This window comes from Tachysurus vachellii, chromosome 14, assembly GCF_030014155.1.
Source record: "Tachysurus vachellii isolate PV-2020 chromosome 14, HZAU_Pvac_v1, whole genome shotgun sequence".
Taxonomy (NCBI): Eukaryota; Metazoa; Chordata; class Actinopteri; order Siluriformes; family Bagridae; genus Tachysurus; species Tachysurus vachellii.
In genome coordinates this window covers 22,140,461-22,159,760 of record NC_083473.1, presented here as the reverse complement: position 1 = coordinate 22,159,760, position 19,300 = coordinate 22,140,461, and the positions used below count along the sequence as shown (strand labels likewise).

Here is a 19,300-nt window from a genome sequence, read left to right as displayed (position 1 = left end):
CATCATAACCATGGTCCTAGATTTGCATTACAATTCATTTTAAATAAATCCAGAGCTTTGCTTTAGACAAGAAATTTGTCAATAGTAACAAAATAACAACAAACATAACAACTTTCTTATGACAGATATTATTATTTCCATTCAGTACATTTTCTCCTAGATATCCAAATTCCAATCCATGCAAAGATTTATAAGCAGCTACAGCTACGACTATGCTCCAGACATACCTGAATCTGTCCTGGACCAATAGCGAACTTCTGCAGGACGTTGATCAGGAAGTCTTGCACCTCAAACCAGGGGTATATAGAGTTCGATCCATCCAGAACTATGACTATATCCATATATGTTTCACATCCTGATAGCAAACGAATGTACAATCAACTTTCAATAATATCTGCATCTATTTAAAAATGAACATCCACAGATTTGTTTATTTCCATCCAAATTCTTATCAATGGCAGCATTTTAAACAAAAAAATGAGAAAACAAGGTCTTACTCTGAAAGGCAGGCGCAATGCTGTGTGAGAAGTTAAAAGAGCTATCAACACTGGAGCAGATTCCTGTACTGTATAAGGATGTACCACATTCGTACGACCATAATGGACCGCAAGCCTGAAGTACAAAACATTTTGTAACACACAGAATATCCCAAAAATTTAGAAGATTCAGAGCTCAATTTTCATGCAAGGAAAATATTAAGTATAAATTAATGGTTTACATTTACATGCATTAGTGATCAGTGTCAATTTTTATGACCAGAAACGAACTTTTCATACTGTTCTGGCAAAACAGAAAGTGTGATATCAAAACTTTGTGTTATTTTTAATCTATTTTGATTAGGGATGTACCGATCCGATATTTCGGATCGGTATCGGCACCAATCCAAGCATTTCGAGTGGATCGGGTATCGGTGGAGCGTGACCGATCCAAATCCGATACCCTTGGTCATGGGCGTCGGAACCATTATATGTGTGTGGGACAGGATCCACCCACTTTTTAAGACCAATTATATTGGACCCACCTACTTTTACCGTCTCTATTCAGCGCATGTCTTTTTTTTATATTACTTTTCAGAGCGCCGCCAGTCGAATCCATTCCACTTGAGGAATGAACTAATAAATTAAACTCCATTCCGGGTTTTACCTACAGCATTGACCACGCTCCTGATTCCTGAAATCCATGGGCGTCGGAACAATTATATGTGTGTGGGACAGGACACGCCCACTTTTTATTTGCTTCCGACGCCCATGCCCGTGGTGGTTGATTAATGAACAGCAAACATCATAGACTATTGCTTGAACTTATAAGAAAAATACACTTATATATTAAATTGCATTAATGAAAATAAATATAATACATTTTATAGGAAATATGTTGCACAACCGCCTGCGACGGGGGCACGGTGGCTTAGTGGTTAGCACGTTCGCCTCACACCTCCAGGGTTGGGGGTTCGATTCCCGCCTCCGCCTTGTGTGTGTAGAGTTTGCATGTTCTCCCCGTGCCTCGGGGGTTTCCTCCGGGTACTCCGGTTTCCTCCCCGGTCCAAAGACATGCATGGTAGGTTGATTGGCATCTCTGGACAAATTGTCTGTAGTGTGTGATTGCGTGAGTGAATGAGAGTGTGTGTGCCCTGCGATGGGTTGGCACTCCGTCCAGGGTGTATCCTGCCCCGAGGTAGTTCGGATAAGCGGTAGAAGATGAATGAATGAATGAATGAACCGCCTACGACAGCGCTACGACAGACAGACAAGTTTAGCAGGCGCCCTTTTCATTTACCTCAGCGCGTTAAACATGTCGCTCATTTGGGTGCAAGGTTTACTGTTTAATACATTTTGCATTGTGTTTCAAGAGTTCTCATTTAAGATACACTTTAAAATATTGCCTTTTCTTCAGAAAATAATTTAATAATTGCAGTAACTGTTAAACCACTAACTGTTAAAAGTACTGTTTGCTACTGCATTAATAATTTTTTAAGGTTTCTTGTGTTTTCATTTTTCATCCAGTAATGGGGATTTTTGTATTTCTTTGCCAGAAACATTCCTTCATTCATTCATTTTCTACCACTTATCCGAACTACCTCAGGTCACGGGGAGCCTTTGCCTATCTCAGGCGTCATCGGGCATCAAGGCAGGATACACCCTGGACGGAGTGCCAACCCATCACAGGGCACAATTTTTCCAGAGATGCCAATCAACCTACCATGCATGTCTTTGGACCGGGGGAGGAAACCGGAGTACCCGGAGGAAACCCCAGAGGCACGGGGAGAACATGCAAACTCCACACACACAAGGCGGAGGCGGGAATCGAACCCCAACCCTGGAGGTGTGAGGCGAACGTGCTAACCACTAAGCCACCGTGACCCCTGCCAGAAACAAATAAATCTTAATAACTTTACATTCTTTAGTTTTAAAGGTAGAAAAGAACGGCAAACGCTGGTATCGGATCGGAAGAGAAAAAGTGGTATCGGTACATCCCTAATTTTGATCGAGCTTTTTGATCTCTTAGTAAATAGTATTTAATCTGATCTAAGAATATATTTTTGTACATAAATGTGCACCAAAAGCCACACGTGTAGCTTAATACACCTAAATACACCTCCTGCTATACAGTATGTATTCATTACAAGTCAATCCCTATTTTATTTATTTATTTATTTATTTATTTATTTATTTATTTATTTATTTATATTGCATTTCACTAGTGAAACGCCTGCACCACAAAATCCAACACTGATTTTATTCCAGATCTTTTTTCATTAGCATTGTAATCATAAGAACAGACGCTTTGAATAAAACTATTATAAAAAATCACACTTACCACAAAGCTGTTATCCTTTGGGTTGGAGGTTAGGGACATCCCTAGTCTCATTTTGTCCTTGTGTTCGAATACATTTTTTAGAGTCGTCCCTCCTTCAGGAAAAAAAAATGTTTATAACATTAATTTCAATGGAAACTGCTGTGTCAGTTCAATTTTTTTTTTTACATTTTTTAATTATTATTGGTGCAAAATAAATTTTTCCGCCAGGAATCCAGAGAATACAGTACCTAAGTTGAGGCGAGAACATTTTGTCTTAGTCGAGCTATCCAGTGGGCACTTGTACACATCCCCGGTCTCATTTTCACCGTTCTTCTCAAACGGAGCACCAACAAGGAGCCTAGAACAAGATAGAACAAAACATACTGTATATACTTTTTCTCTTTACTATCCAAAACCATCCTCAGTTAGCACCATGTTATGTTTTTTTTTTTTTTTATTCAAGTAGTTGCTTCAGTGACCAAAATTGTATTTGTGTTGAATCAGATTCTTTGTAAAATACAAAACTTTACATACAAAGTAAGTCAATGCAAAAGTTTTACTGACAGCTCTTCTATGAATTTTTACGAGTTTATTTGTTACAGACTATAAAGTACTTAAAGTACCTCAATTATCTACACCTAAGAGCTGGAACTAAAAGGTCAGGAAGGTAAGGCAGTGATGAGTAATGAGTACTTCCTTCCAGGAGCAACTACTTCTACTTCAGCTAATAGCTAATGATTTCCAGTGTGTATGTTAACAATATTGTGCCAACAAAAACATCATCATTCATTCATTCATTCATCTTCTACCGATTATCCGAACTACCTCGGGTCACGGGGAGCCTGTGCCTATCTCAGGTGTCATCGGGCATCAAGGCAGGATACACCCTGGACGGAGTGCCAACCCATCGCAGGGCACACACACACTCTCATTCACTCATGCACTCACACACTAGGGACAATTTTTCCAGAGATGCCAATCAACCTACCATGCATGTCTTTGGACCGGGGGAGGAAACTGGAGTACCCGGAGGAAACCCCCGAGGCACGGGGAGAACATGCAAACTCCACACACAAGGCGGAGGTGGGAATCGAACCCCGACCCTGGAGGTGTGAGGCGAACGTGCTAACCACTAAGCCACCGTGTCCCCCCCCCCAACAAAAACTTTAAAAAATTAAGGAAAAAAAACAAAAAATTAAGGAAAAAAAAAAAAAAAAAAAAAGATAATGATTAAAAACTGAATTTCTTGGCACCAAAATCAGCAGGGATTCAATTCTTGGAAAATGTATCACCGCTCATAACTTCTTTTATCCCTGAATCACCCGGAAACCAAACCCGTCACAAATCATAATACCATATGTGGTGATTAGGACTGTGGAGTACTGAAACTACTGAGATTTTTTTTTTTCTGTACATACTACAGAATTCCTGAATCTGGTGTGCTTCTGTGGATTCGCTCGCATTCCTAAAGCGTCACATGCCAGAAGGTTTGCTTTCTGCCTCTGTTAAGTTAAACTATGATGAGATGCACAGTAGGACTCTTGGGAAAAACAAACCACAGCGCATACTTTCCAGAAGCCGCTAGTGCTACACGAACCGAGCAGACAGGTTGCTAGACAAGTGCAAATACTTTCCACTTATTTACCTGCGAACTTCAAAGGACAAAACAATTTGTATTCCTGAAGGAATGCGAGTTAACCATCAGGGCTGAGAAACCTCAAGTTCAAAAACAGGAAGTAGATGGCCAGCTTCGAGTTGAGTGGAGTTACCTTAATTGAGTTACACGTTAAGTGTTTTCTGCTGGGTTTTTATGATACCCATGTGGAGCTGACTCAAAGATAATAGTTTTAAATGGTAATCAGTGGCAACAAAACAATGAACAACCCGGAGCCCTTTGACTACTTTATTCTTAGAGAAAAAAAAAAAGGACCTCACAAAGCTGCCAAAACAAACAAGCAAATGGAAGACAAATACGCACCCGTTGCGTATAAATGTGTATAAATGCCACGAATATATTAACTGGCACCTTATTTATGACTTTTGTTTTATATAATAATTAATATTCGTTGCCTTGCTCAAGGGCACCTCAGTCGTGGTAATGCCGGCCCGAGACTTGAACCCACAACCTTAGGGTTAGGAGTCAGATTTTCTAACCATTAGGCCACGACTTCCCGGGTTTTCGCATATCCCAGGCTATTATGAGTATGAGTATGGAGCAGGTGAGGTTACCTGGAGCAGGTGAGGTTAAGGGCCTTGCTCAAGGACCCAACATAGATGTCTCAGCAGCTTATGGGCTTGAACCCCAACCTTCTGATTAGAAACCCAGCGCCTTGATCGCTGGACCATCACGTCCTCACTAAAAGTAGTTTCATTAAAAGCAGTTTGTTGTTGTTGTTGTTGTTGTTGTTGTTGTTCCATGATCTAATATTAATCCAGACCTCTGTTTTAGACCTTCAATTTGTGAGGTCTGGCTTTGAGATTTTAGATTTTTTTTTTTAATCCAGATGATTTGAAATGTTTGGCTCCAATTAAACACCATGTGGAATGAATGTGAAAGTAAATTTCGCATTCTTTTACCTGAGACCGATTTAACCCGATTTTCCTAGTCTGGAATAAATATTTGTGTATACACAGAATGAAAAGTTTTTTTTTATTTTTCATTTTGTATTGTTTATTTCACCTTATCTTGACTGTATGACTCATTTTATGGAGGTGAAATGCTTTGAATGATATCAGGCATGAATCGTGAATGTTTGCTCAGAGGTCTTTGGCAAGACACGGCTCAGACTCCTGGCCAGGAGACAGCGTCGGGGACCAAATACAAATCTGCTCTGAGAAAAATATGACCGGGATGTTCAGCACTATGAAGCTTTTCTAGAGCTTTTCCTCTGTGATTTCTGCAATAAATCTACATGTAGTTTATTAAAAAAATAATAGTGCCATATAGTTTCTGCCATAAAACACCTTTTGAAGTTGCGAGTCATAACATCACTTTTCTTGCTTTCTTAACAAATCAAATTACACCTTTTACAAATCTTGTGCTGTTAATAGAAATTTCAATCCTTTTTTTTTGTATCCAGTGAAAGAAATCTTGACAAGTCAAAGATAGAGGTGTTTATCTATATCTTTTCTTGGATGCACCACATCATTTTGCTGGAGATATTCCAGAAAAAACATCATACCATTTCTGACCAAGAGCCTCGTGTTGTTGCACCGTGTAGCCAAATTGGGTTTCTTTTGGTCCGGAGATGATCTGAGCTTTCTTTGTGTCGATACTGAAGCAGTTCCTGCTCCCTTAAAAGAGACATAAAATAACATGGTCATATTTCATACAGTTTTCATCACTGAACAGACCAAATTAATTTCTAGCTCACCAGAATATATGATTCTGAATGGCACGGTATCAGGATTAAACGTCCTGACCACGTATCTAAACTCCTTTTACCTAATATCTGATTCAGTGATTCAATCTGATTCATCTGTTTTGAATTTTAATAGTTTATCTGCAGAGGTCAGTGAAATGAGTACAGGAAGACTTCTTTACTACTGCCAAGTGAAGCAGAAATACCATACTATACTAATTATTTCTCTTTAGATTTAATTTCTCCAACAGGAAGCTGTTCAATCTGAAAAAAAAAGGTAAACTGGTCAAGATGATTCCCCATCTGGTATCATGATGTCATTTTTTTGCACTCTCTCTCTTTCCCTTTCTTCCATATCTGTCTTTATTTGCTTCATCTGCTCTCCGAGTGAGTCTTTTCGGCACTTGTAGGATTATATAGGATGCCTTATTTACCGTATATGTCTTACGACGTGTCAGACGTTTATCTATAGTCTTAACCTTTTACCCGCCCGATACACCTGCTCTTTATTAAGCATCCCATTGGGATCTGAGAGCAGTTAGTTTGTAAGCCCTTAAATACAAACATGTCTTTTGTAAATGGCTTTCGGTAACAAGCAATAGAAAAAAAAAACCTTCACCTTTTGGCTCTCAGTGTAAACATGCCACCAATTAGCAACTGTTCCTCTTGAGATATTATTTAGATTCAAGCCAACACTTTAACAGCCCTTATTAGACGGTAATCCCCATATTACCATGAGTTGCTGACACATAAGTAAACCTGACATGGGTTATAATTACCCAAAAACCAATGTGATTGTTACTGCCATCATTGGAAGCACTTTCTACAAAATTAGCAGCAGCAGGTCTCACATGCATATTGTATCGATTAAATCTCCATCATAACACGTTCTCCTTTCAGGCTGGTTCACAATCACAATCACAGACACAGTGCTTTGTCTTACCTGGGAGCAGGAAGCAGATGGAAAGTAGTATGATAGGATAATACTCCATAAGTGCAGCCATGCATAGGTGAGTGTGAGAGTGTGCACGCGTGTGTGTATGCCGATCCACACAACTCCCTGTGATTGGTTTGTTTAGACACAAGTGCTTTGTTGCAGCAAGACTAAATCTGAAGGAGGAGTGGCTCACATCAGCAAGGAGGTGCACTGAAACCGCACACTGTAGAATGACGATCGAGAAGCTCACACACACACACACACACACACACACACATTACTACACGCATTCCATGCATGAAAGAGAGAGAGAAAGAGAGAGAAAAGTAAAAAAACATTTTTTTAAAGTTTAGTTGAGCAGAGTCACATGTTATTTAGAGAGAGATTATTATGAAGAAGTGTTTTTTTTTCTATTTGAAATTAGTGCATGTTTACAAAAATCCCTCTCTCAGAGAAAAATGAGGAAACACTTTAGATGCTTAGCCGGTGTATGTTAACCGGTCTACTGCCTAAGGCTTCGCAGCTTACAGTAAACACGTTGGCTACATTCCAGAAACCATCCACACATCCACACATCCACACATCCACAATGGTTGTCTATACCTGGGAAAGCATCAGTACCACATAATTATAAAATAGCTCTTGAATATCAATTGTTTTCCAGTAGCATCCAAAGCATATTGAACATCACATCAAATGACTTTTACCACCTGACACCTTCGCATATGAGGCTTGTACGGCATATTGGAAGACATTATAATTGATACATATAATTGACATACTGTACAATATTTCAGTTGTTGCTTATACACTATCTCAGGGACCTGCACTGTCTTGTCCTGCACTGTCTTGTTTGTAATGTCCTGCACTGTCTTGTCTGTCTTGTCCTGCACTGTCTTGTTTGTATTGTCCTGCACTGTCTTGTCTGTATTGTCCTGTACTGTCTTGTCTGTCTTGTCCTGCACTGTCTTGTTTGTATTGTCCTGCACTGTCTTGTCTATCTTGTCCTGCACTGTCTTGTCTGTCTTGTCCTGCACTGTCTTGTTTGTACTGTCCTGTACTGTCTTGTCTGTCTTGTCCTGCACTGTCTTGTTTGTATTGTCCTGCACTGTCTTGTCTGTCTTGTCCTGCACTGTCTTGTTTGTATTGTCCTGCACTGTCTTGTCTGTCTTGTCCTGCACTGTCTTGTTTGTATTGTCCTGCACTGTCTTGTTTGTATTGTCCTGTACTGTCTTGTCTGTCTTGTCCTGCACTGTCTTGTTTGTATTGTCCTGCACTGTCTTGTCTATCTTGTCCTGCACTGTCTTGTCTGTCTTGTCCTGCACTGTCTTGTTTGTACTGTCCTGTACTGTCTTGTCTGTCTTGTCCTGCACTGTCTTGTTTGTATTGTCCTGCACTGTCTTGTCTGTCTTGTCCTGCACTGTCTTGTTTGTATTGTCCTGCACTGTCTTGTCTGTCTTGTCCTGCACTGTCTTGTTTGTATTGTCCTGCACTGTCTTGTTTGTACTGTCCTGCACTGTCTTGTTTGTATTGTCCTGCACTGTCTTGTTTGTATTGTCCTGCACTGTCTTGTCTGCCTTGTCCTGCACTGTCTTGTTTGTATTGTCCTGCACTGTCTTGTCTGTCTTGTCCTGTACTGTCTTGTTTGTATTGTCCTGCACTGTCTTGTCTGTCTTATCCTGCACTGTCTTGTCTGTCTTGTCCTGTACTGTCTTGTTTGTATTGTCCTGTACTGTCTTGTCTGTCTTGTCCTGCACTGTCTTGTCTGTCTTGTCCTGCACTGTCTTGTTTGTATTGTCCTGCACTGTCTTGTCTGTCTTGTCCTGCACTGTTTGCACCAGGTCGCACAGTTGCACTTTATGTGGCTAAGACTACTTACTAAGTCCCAGCCCTGTCTTTGTTTTATGTAGCACCTTGATCCTGAAGAAACGTTGTCTCCTTTCACTGTGTACTGCAACAGCTATATACAGTATGGTTGAAATGACAATAAAAGCTTCTTGACTTGACTTGACTTGATAACATTTTGCCTTTAAACACCGAAGTTATTCCTTTTTATGCTATTTTTATCATTCAAATCTGTGAATGTAAACCTCGCTGTAGTTCTCACATCTCAACTCCAGTGATTCATCAAAAACAGCCCATTAGACTGAGAATGCCTGCTGAAAATTACACTCCTTAAAAAACAAAGGAATATCCTGAAAGCAGGAGGCAAGTCAGTAGCTGTAACCACACCAAAAGCACTGACCTTATTGGTATATTTCACAGCAGTGACTCAGAACTTACAAATTGCTTCCAGACCTTCTGTACCTTAGCTATCACAACAGGCTTGACTTCATATCAAAGAAAGCGCCATTAATAGCCAAAGAGGTCCATTAAAATGTCCGTATGAAGTTTCTTAAGGACAAATTCCTTGTATTCAGAGCACATTCAGGTACAACCGATGTTATGATATTAATCATATATAGACAAATGATAGAAAAGTCTCAACTCATTCACTACAAGCAATGAAAAAAGTTAGCGGAGACAATAAACAACAAATATCCTTAATATATAATCTTATGTGAATGAGCAAAGTATTTAATATTAATTTAGGCTTACGCCATATTTGCCAATAGGTTCAAGAATATGCACAAGATTCGTTGTACAAAAGGATTGTTAGGTTATAAATAAATAATAAAATAATGTCATTTACTTATGTAAATTAATTTTAAAAAAAATCATTCATCCGTCTGTTTTCTATCCCAGGGACTCAGCGGACAATCACACACACACTCACACAACCCATTCACACACCACTAACACTTTAGATTCCAATCAGCTGACTGCATGTCTTTGAGCTTGGGGAGGAAACCAAAGTACACAGAGGAAACCCCTGAAGCACAAGAAGAACATTCAAACACCATGCACACAGGGCAGAGGGGGGAAATGAACCCTCGCACATGGAACACCCCATAATAATCATCATCACAACCATAAATAATAATAATAATAATAATAATAATAATAACAACAACAACAACAACAACAATAATAATGATAATAATAATAAGAAGAAGAAGAACAACAACAACAATAATAATAATAATAATAATAATAATAATAATAATAATAATAAATAAATCTAATAAATAAATACATTACTTAATTTGTAAATAAATAAATAAATAAATAAATAAATAAATAAATAAAGCAAATGTTAAAATAATATACACAAGCATAAAAGCTTAAATAACAAAAATATTAAATAAAATACAGTGTTGATACTAGAAGACAAGAAGGTATCTGTATGGGAGGTGGAAAAAAAAACAGAATGTAAAAACTATTAGTATAAAACCAGTGGTCTTAGTTAAATATACACATCTTATACATTTAGTGGGTCTTTGTAATGGGAAATTGTACATACAGTAGAAGTGAAAAGGTAGGCTCTATAATGCTCTATAATGCTCTATAGAGTGTGTGTTACACCGGACAGCATATGGACAGAGAGCTCGTCAACCTGCCCTAGTTAAATACCTCAGAAGCCTACCACACACATGCTTATTTAATTTGGTGACATAATGCAATCGTTAACATATTCTTAGCCTTGAGTTTGAATGAGTTTTAGACATATTCTTCCTGAAAAGAGCATTAATTTAAATTTAATTGCATTTATTTGGCTGTCATTGACATTAATGACTTAATCTTCCGTTCTGTAGTAAGTTGCCAACTCCAAAACTGAAGTCATTGTAATTTGTGCTCTTAATCTTAATACAAAGTCGATCCAGCTAAAAGTTTTTATGATTAAAACAGAATAGTGGAAAGTCTGAAATAAGGCTGCAAAGACGTGAGATGATAAGCAAGCCACACACACACACACACACACACACACACACACACACACATCTGATCACTGTTTGTTAGATAATTGTAGTAGTGCTCATGTAGTTTTACTCCAAACCAGATTAAAGGATCAGAAGATTATGGTTTAATGGATGAGTCTGTACTCACATCCACATGAGGGCAGTATAGGAAAAGCAAGGTTTAGTTCACTGCACAGTATTGCAATAAAAAGACGTATGAATCTACAATACTGTGTAATGTTTATCACACAATATAATTAAGCTCATTCACAAATACTGTATAGAATTTTGACAGGTCTGAAGACAGAACACTTCATTATCATCAACACTTTAAACACAACGCTTTATATCTCAGTGGTAGCTCAGTGTGACTGATCACTACTCAAATCAAATGGTTGTGAGCTCGAACCCCAGGACCACCAAAGCTACCACCCCAGGGCCCCCGAAAAAAGCCACTTAACCTTTATAGCTCATTCCATTATTATCTTTTTCTACCAATTATAATTGTATATAACTACATTTATTGCCTACCCTAGTTTCCATCTATTTATGTATATTATCTGTACATACACTGTATATTTCTTGGTTACTCTTGTACATACAATGAAATATATATAAACACATACATATACATATACACATGTATACACATATACATATTCTATTTGAACTATATATATATATATATATATATATATATATATATATATATATATATATATATATATATATATATATATATATATATATATATATGTAGTCTATTTTGCACATACTATTCTTATGCACATATGACCTGCCATAACCCTTTTTTTCTCATACATATACTGACATATACACTGCACTTGTTCCTTTTGTTAATTTTATTAAATTTTATGTTGGTTTTTTTTTTCTATTTTTCTGTACAGCATCCAATGCATGATGTGTGCATAGCTTTACACAAGTATAGAAACAGAATACAATTTGTAAAGTTTAAAATGAAGTTACTATTTATCTCTAACATCTATCCCTAATGATCAAGCCTGAGGTGACGATGGTGAGGAAAATCTCCCTGAGATGATATGAGGAAGAAACCTTGAGAGGAACCAGATTCAGAAGTGAACCTCATTCTCATTTAGGTGACACAGGACAGGAAATGATGTCAATGTAAATAATGTCCTTTCTACAACAGTTTGTAGTCCAGTGGAATTGTGGAACCGAGAGCTCCTGAGGAACCGACAGACAAAATTTACAGTCACACTAACTTCAAACTGGGGGGCACGGTGGCTTAGTGGTTAGCACGTTCGCCTCACATCTCCAGGGTTGGGGGTTCGATTCCCGCCTCTGCCTTGTGTGTGTGGAGTTTGCATGTTCTCCCCGTGCCTCGGGGGTTTCCTCCGGGTACTCCGGTTTCCTCCCCCAGTCCAAAGACATGCATGTAGGTTGATTGGCATCTCTGGAAAATTGTCCCTAGTGTGTGAGTGCGTGAGTGCGTGAGTGAATGAGAGTGTGTGTGTGTGTGTGCCCTGCGATGGGTTGGCACTCCGTCCAGGGTGTATCCTGCCTTGATGCCCGATGATGCCTGAGATAGACACAGGCTCCCCGTGACCCGAGGTAGTTTGGATAAGCGGTAGAAAATGAGTGAGTGAGAGTAATTTCAAACTTATAGATGTGAGTTGCCCATTCAACAAGAATTCAAGGCATTAAGTACAAGTGTCGGGACAGTGGTGGCTCAACTGGTTAAGGCTCTGGGTTGTTGATCAGGGTTCAAGGCCCAGCACAGCCACTCTGCCACTGTTGGGTCCTTGAGCAAGGCCCTCAACCCTCCCTGCTCCAGGGGTGCTGTATCATAGCCAACCTCCTCAGTTGGAATATGTGAAGAAAAATTATATGTAAACATTTGATATATGACATGTCCATGTTGTGCTAACTTTTTGATTTCGCTTATTTTGGGGGTGGGGCTACACATGTCACGTGACTTGTTAAACTTATATGTTATAATATCTGTGGAATACATTGTCATTATTGGCCTTTATCCAGGTTAAAGCAGCTCTGTGAGCCCCTCATAAAGTATCTGATGAAAGGAGACCTTTAGGGTGGAAAGAGTTATTACACACTACAGCTATATTAAACATACCGTTTTCAACAATACCTAATGTAGTTGTTCACCGTAAAATATCTGCTATAAAATGATCTAAAGGTTCTTACCCTCCCACACCACCTACTCACTTTGCTTCCCCATCTTCTTCACCCCCTAAAAGCGATGACGATTCATACAATCCTTATTCATGATCTCCCGTGATTATTTTTCCACTGCTCCATGACTTTATGTACTGTACTGTACATTATTTCTGTTAAGTGACAAAGCTTTTGTCTAAGCAAAGTCTGACCTTTCCGTCCTAATTAAATAATTAAAAGTCAAGGCATGATAAGATATTATTTTGGAAAAATAAGCGTAATCTTGAGGCCTTCGTCCTTTCATATTAGCCACTTCTGATTCCAAATGATCAACTAGAAGTCAAGTTATTATTTGTTGTTCCTACAACTTGGATAGGTGACAAGACTTTTGTCAGGGAGTGTATTTGCTTTTTTTAATTGAAAATATCGTTCCCAGTTCACTAGCTGGGGGGCACAGTGGCTTAGTGGTTAGCACGTCCGCCTCACACCTCCAGGGTTGGGGGTTCGATTCCCGCCTCCACCTTGTGTGTGTGTGGAGTTTGCATGTTCTCCCAGTGCCTCGGGGGTTTCCTCCGGGTACTCCGGTTTCCTCCCCCGGTCCAAAGACATGCATGGTAGGTTGATTGGCATCTCTGGAAAATTGTCCGTAGTGTGTGAGTGCGTGAGTGAATGAGTGTGAGTGTGTGTGTGCCCTGCGATGGGTTGGCACTCCGTTCAGGGTGTATCCTGCCTTGATGCCCGATGACGCCTGAGATAGGCACAGGCTCCCCGTGACCCGAGGTAGTTCGGATAAGTGGTAGAAAATGAGTGAGTGAGTGAGTGAGAGAGTTCACTAGCTCCCCCTACTGAACTGAATGCCACAAGCACAGACTTGTCAGATGAGATGATCAGATTTTAATAAACCATCTTTATTAAATATAGATGTTTCATACTGTATGTTCTCTGAACCCTAAGTTCTTACAACAACAGGCATCCGGAGATCACTGAACACTCGACATGTGTCGCAGTTGCACACAGAATAACTCCATTCAATTACTCATTACATCATAATTACATACATACGTAATAACATTACATACATAATTCATGCAGTTACATCTGGTGGAAGCTGATTCAGGGTTTCAGGGTGAATAATTATGCATCTGTTACAATATTTACTTGTATAGTATTATTTATAGTATAGTATATTGAGAGGAAGACAGAGAGTGAAGCAACCAAGAAGCTGATTTTATGATCCCACCACCGTGCTTCGCTATTATGTGATCTTTTGTGCAGATTCATGACACATAATCCAGATTATAAGTCGGTTTCATTTCTGATTTGTACTTGACATGGTTCTGTGAGGTCCACATGCTAATCATTCAAGTCTAAACCTGGGAACACATTAAAAGGTATCCCTTTATTATACAGTTCAGTCAGCCGTTTATTCAGGTTTTTAATGTCGGGGCGTCTGAGATTAAATTCGTCTAGCTCAGCTAAGTAGGTCTTCACTATGAGCTTCTTATAATCTGTTTTTTTCCTGCAACAGTAAGCGCTCCAAGCATGACTGGGAATATTAATTCCTTCTCGATCTATTCCTACTTCTCTTGATATGGATATCCAGTTCTTCCCTGGGACGACTCCGGTCACAACGTACGCCAGGTTATTTTGGTCGAGTTTGCAGTCTTGGTTTATTTCATTAAGCATCGGTTCCTCCACTCGTGCAGCCCAATTTTGGTTGCTGTCCTGTGTTTGTGGAGCTACGTTAATTAAAGTGAAGGTGGAATCTGCTTGATCCTGATCAGCAGCAAACTGGCGTGGAAACACGTGACCTCTAGTAAACTCTATATTTATATAATCAGAGTTCACGGCCTGGTTAAATATCTTTCCTGCTAGTCTCGGGGAATCGATCATCTCTTTCAAGTTTTTATATTCTTCAATATTTTCCAGCTGTTATGGAGGAGAAATGAAAGAGTAGTGAATTAAACACAAAGACGTTAATCAGTTCACTCAACACACTCTTCATGATAAATAAAACACGTTACACACGTTATTGGATCAGTAATGAAATATTTAAACACACTGACTGACCTGAGGTTCAATTTTCCACTCGTCGCTGCGTTTAGTCGTTCCTGCCTGTAAGAGTGTGTAAGCCGAGTAAACAGGGATCCTCCCCACAGTGTCGTACACGGTGGCAAACCTGTAGCTGTTGTCCCAGCGCTGGCAAATCGTCTTATACTGTTGTCCAGTGATGATAGTGGGGGTGATGATGTCACTTGTTTTTTTCGGGTTCCGGATGAAGAAGTTAGGACAGGATTGTTTAAAAGAATTAACGACCTCCGTCAGGGTCATTGAGGAGAAAGAGGAGAGCAGGAGCACCAGAGAGAGGAGCTGCATCCTGACACACGATGGAGGAGTGTGTGATGAGGAAGAGTGTGATGACAAGTGTGAGATGATGGATATCAGAAATCTGTTTGAGGACAAGAGGAACATGAACACGAATAAAAACTCAAATTCATCATCTGAACCTGTTCATCTATCTGTATCTGCATTAAAGATTGTTAAAATATTATCAGAAGTGGTGTCATGTGTTAAGTGTCTAAAAGAGAGAAAAAGTTTCTCACCACAAGCTGCTGGAAATTGATGTTGAAGTTCAGTAGATGAAGTGAGATGAACACAGGAGATCTGTTTTTAGTGATCTTTAACTGTAGAAGAACGACTGGTCTCTCGCTCTCCTGCTCTCAGATGCTCGCCTTTTTATAACACTGCAGTCACGTGGTAGGTTTCCATCTCATTTCTGAACAAACTGTTATCTTTGTTTTGGCACTTTCTATAAAATCTTGTGTAATCACTAGGTCATGAGGTCAAATCCCAGCACTACAATGCCGCCATTGTTGGACTCCTGATAAAATAATCCATATATAATCCAATAATCATATTTTCCCATAACAGCACATCCACAAGTGTGTTATTCCTCTTACACCAGAACAACTCAGTGTTGTTTACAGTTTAAAAAGTTACTGAATGACCATCAGACATTTTATCGGTTTATAATTACATCTCTGTTGTGGAACGTCTGTGAAACACTGAGAGACCTGGCGGTGCTGATGTCTGTAAGGTCTTAGTTTCATTATTAACCCCACTGTAACACGTGACCAGTGTACGTGACAGCGGTGTTATAAAAAGGCGAGTATCTGAGACAGGAGAGCGAGAGACCAGCGAGGTTCTTCTACAGATAAAGATCTCTGTACAAAGATCTCCTCCTGTGATCATCTCACATCTTCTACTGAACTCCAACATCAAGCTCCAGCAGCTTGTGGTGAGAAAATCTCTCTCTCTCTCTCTCTCTCTCTCTCTCTCTCTCTCTCTCTCTTTTCTCTCTCTCTCTCTCTTTTCTCTCTCTCTAATAGGTCATTACAGGATAGGTAGCCTGATTCGAATCCATCGTGGTCCTGTGCAACCCTCTTTCACCTTGGTTACCGATGGTGTGTTCTTCACCAATCATCCCGTCAAAAAAGATTTGACGGAGTGGAGGCAGAGTTTAGAGGTTAGAGAGAGCTAACTGCCTGTTACAAATACTGATGGACTACAAGAACCTGGAATACATTAAGAATGTCAATCATCTAAACCCACGACACCGAGGGTGGGCTTTATTTTTCAGGCAATTTAACTTCACCATAACAAATCAGCTCTGGTCCAAAAACAGTAAGTTCAACGCGCTGTCTCACCACCATGATCCGGAGCCCAGAGCTGGAGCTCATTCTACCACCGTCTATAATCATAGCCCCAATACACTGGGACATGTACATTTATGGCATTTGGCAGATTTATCCAGAGCGACGTACAAAAGTGATTTTAAATGACTATTAATGAGTACATTAACACTGGTTCACTAGGTTACAAACTTACTAATCAATCTAAAGCTCTGTTCCGGGTTTTTTTTTTTCAGGTCTCAGTTAGTGCCAGAAAATCAAAGTGGGAGGTTAAAGCCAAGATAAAATCAGCAGGCTAATATCGCAGGCTGTCAATTCCAGAGCACACCTACCACCACTGTTTGAGACTGAGACTACAGAGAAGGGTACTGGAAATGTCACCTCTGCTCTGTGGATGAGAAATCGCCCGTGTCTCTAAAAGGTGACTACAGAGATGGGTTTGACGCACATCTCTGATGTCAACCAAAAGTGGGATTAAAATGTGATTTAGAAAAAACAGACAAAGAACAGTCCTAGACACTTATATACTGTAGAATGTGTTTCAGGTCTTGGCAGAGTTACAGTACTTACAAACTGCTTCAGACACTAGTGTACGCTTCAATATAAATGAGTAAGCCTTGCCCACAATTCACAACTTAAAGGAGATTGAAACTACTCTTGATTACTCTTGAGATTGAAACTTCTCTTGGTCGCCTGAGAGAACTATTGAGCAAAAAACAACAATGCTATACAAAATTCAAATAACACAACTCTAGAAAAAAAACGAGTTAAACAGCACGCAAAAAAAGTCAGAATCCTACCTTATCAGAAGAGAATAAATTCAAGATAAAGGGTTAAAGGACATATCAAGCACACACCCAAAGGGATGAGGCTCCAACCACAGAGTGTTCATCACGTACAGTACTGTATGTACTGTACCCACTGACCTCAAACAAAGGACCATTGAATGGGTTCACTCTTCTCTGAGGGATCCAGAGAACTGTCCAGCTTGTTCCAAATGCCTTCTGGTGGCCCTTGTTGACCAGGGATGTCAAGAGATATGTAGAAACATGCCCAGTATACTGTATTATCAAACTCGCACTGATTATCGATTCCCTGCAGTTCTTCTAGAGCCACTCCCCATGCCACGATGCTCATGGTCCAAGCTAGCAGTGGATTTTGTCATGGACCAAGCCTAGTTCCCAATGTTTTACAACTGTCATTGTAACGGTAGACTGGTTCTTCTGTGCATGCAAGCTAGTACAGTTAAAGGGCCAGCCCACAACAATGAAAACCGTGTTATAGAATTTTGTTGTCCTATATTGTGTAGGACAGGGGTGTGCGTTCTGTGACAACCTGGGGATCAACATTAGTCAGCAATATTAGTCAGCCCACACTTACCTGGTTCATGATGTCATCGACACTCGGACACGGAGCGGACACTTAAGTTCCTCGTTTACATTTACAGCATTTGGCCGACTCCGTTATCCAGAGCGACTTACATTATTTCATTATTTAAATTATTTATTTATTTATTTATTTTTTATACAGCTGAGCAATTGAGGGTTAAGGGCCTTGCTCAGGGGCCCAACAGTGGCAGCTTGGTGGACCTGGGATCGAACACACAACCTTCCGATTGGTAGCCCAACACATTAAACACTAGGCTGAACTGGAAGGGTTACGGCCCAGAAGACGGTCAATGCCAACGGAATTCTGTTAGGACACCAGCCGCAGCTGCCTCCAGCCCACCAGCTCGAACCCTTGCCAGAATACTGTGACTTTTGAGTCATGGGGTTTTCTTCTCTTTATTGAAGCTGTGTTTACTCTGCACATGGATGATAAAGGGCAGAGGAAAACAGTTTGAGCTGACAGAAATGTCAAATAACCAGTGTTGACAACTGTAGTGAGCAGAAATTCATCTTAGAAACCACAACACATATTACATATTATACATATACACAATATATATTATACAGTGTATGTGGAGTTCACTGTATCACCTTTAGGCTACATCTGGAATTTGAGTGCAAATTATATACAAAGCTTCTGTTGCATAAAATGAAAACACTAAAGCCCTATTCGGACGGGATTAGTTTTACGTGGGGACATGGGGGTAAAGTAATTATTACCAGAGCTTCTCGGTTATTTTAGTCCCGTCCGAATGTGCCATCTCGGTAATCATTACGGACAATGTCAGTAAAGATTAAGGCGACTTTTACCTTCTGTAAAAAGGTCCGGAAAAATTACCTCAGGTAATTTGTAAATGTAAATATGTACGGTAAAATTCCGTCATTTCCTGTTTAAAAGTAGTTTTGCAAGCATGGAGGCGCCATGTTGTCTGTTTGCGCACGTGATAACAGGAAGCAACGTCATACGCACATGACGACAAGGAGGTTACTGTGGTGCGTAAAGCGAGTTACCCCTCCCACTTCTGCTAGTTTTACTGAGATGTCTTGTCCCGTGCGAATTGGCCAATTAATATTACAGACGTCCTGAGGTAAAATTGCATTACTCCACATCCCCATGTAAAACTAATCC

At 39.8% G+C, this 19,300-nt stretch overlaps 2 protein-coding genes across 2 annotated transcripts in view; both read right to left on the bottom strand.

Moving 5' to 3' along the window:
* Positions 1-7,212, bottom strand: part of itga11b (integrin, alpha 11b) — a 37,591-nt gene extending 30,379 nt beyond the window's left edge. Inside the window, exons 1-6 of the mRNA XM_060886751.1 lie at positions 7,102-7,212; positions 5,979-6,090; positions 3,045-3,154; positions 2,818-2,909; positions 498-612; positions 228-355 (exon numbers count right to left, since the gene is read on the bottom strand). Of these exons, the coding sequence (XP_060742734.1) occupies positions 228-355; positions 498-612; positions 2,818-2,909; positions 3,045-3,154; positions 5,979-6,090; positions 7,102-7,162 (618 nt within the window). The 5' untranslated portion in view covers positions 7,163-7,212. The remainder of the gene's footprint in view (positions 1-227; positions 356-497; positions 613-2,817; positions 2,910-3,044; positions 3,155-5,978; positions 6,091-7,101) is intronic.
* A 6,880-nt stretch (positions 7,213-14,092) lies between these two features.
* LOC132857036 (endonuclease domain-containing 1 protein-like) lies at positions 14,093-15,915 on the bottom strand. Its single transcript, XM_060886993.1, has 3 exons — positions 15,695-15,915; positions 15,162-15,540; positions 14,093-15,020 (listed from the first exon to the last, which is right to left on the bottom strand). Exons 2-3 carry the CDS (start codon positions 15,465-15,467, stop codon positions 14,445-14,447), a joined length of 882 nt encoding a protein of 293 aa, XP_060742976.1. The 5' UTR covers positions 15,468-15,540; positions 15,695-15,915; the 3' UTR covers positions 14,093-14,444.
* Between the last annotated feature and the right edge of the window lie 3,385 nt (positions 15,916-19,300).

Coding starts and splice junctions, on each gene's coding strand:
- LOC132857036 (XM_060886993.1), bottom strand. CDS start 15,467: ATGCAGCTCCTCTCTCTGGTGCTCCTGCTCTCCTCTTTCTCCTCAATG. Junction 15,021..15,161: donor AGTGGAAAATTGAACCTCAG/GTCAGTCAGTGT, acceptor CCTCCATAACAG/CTGGAAAATATTGAAGAATA.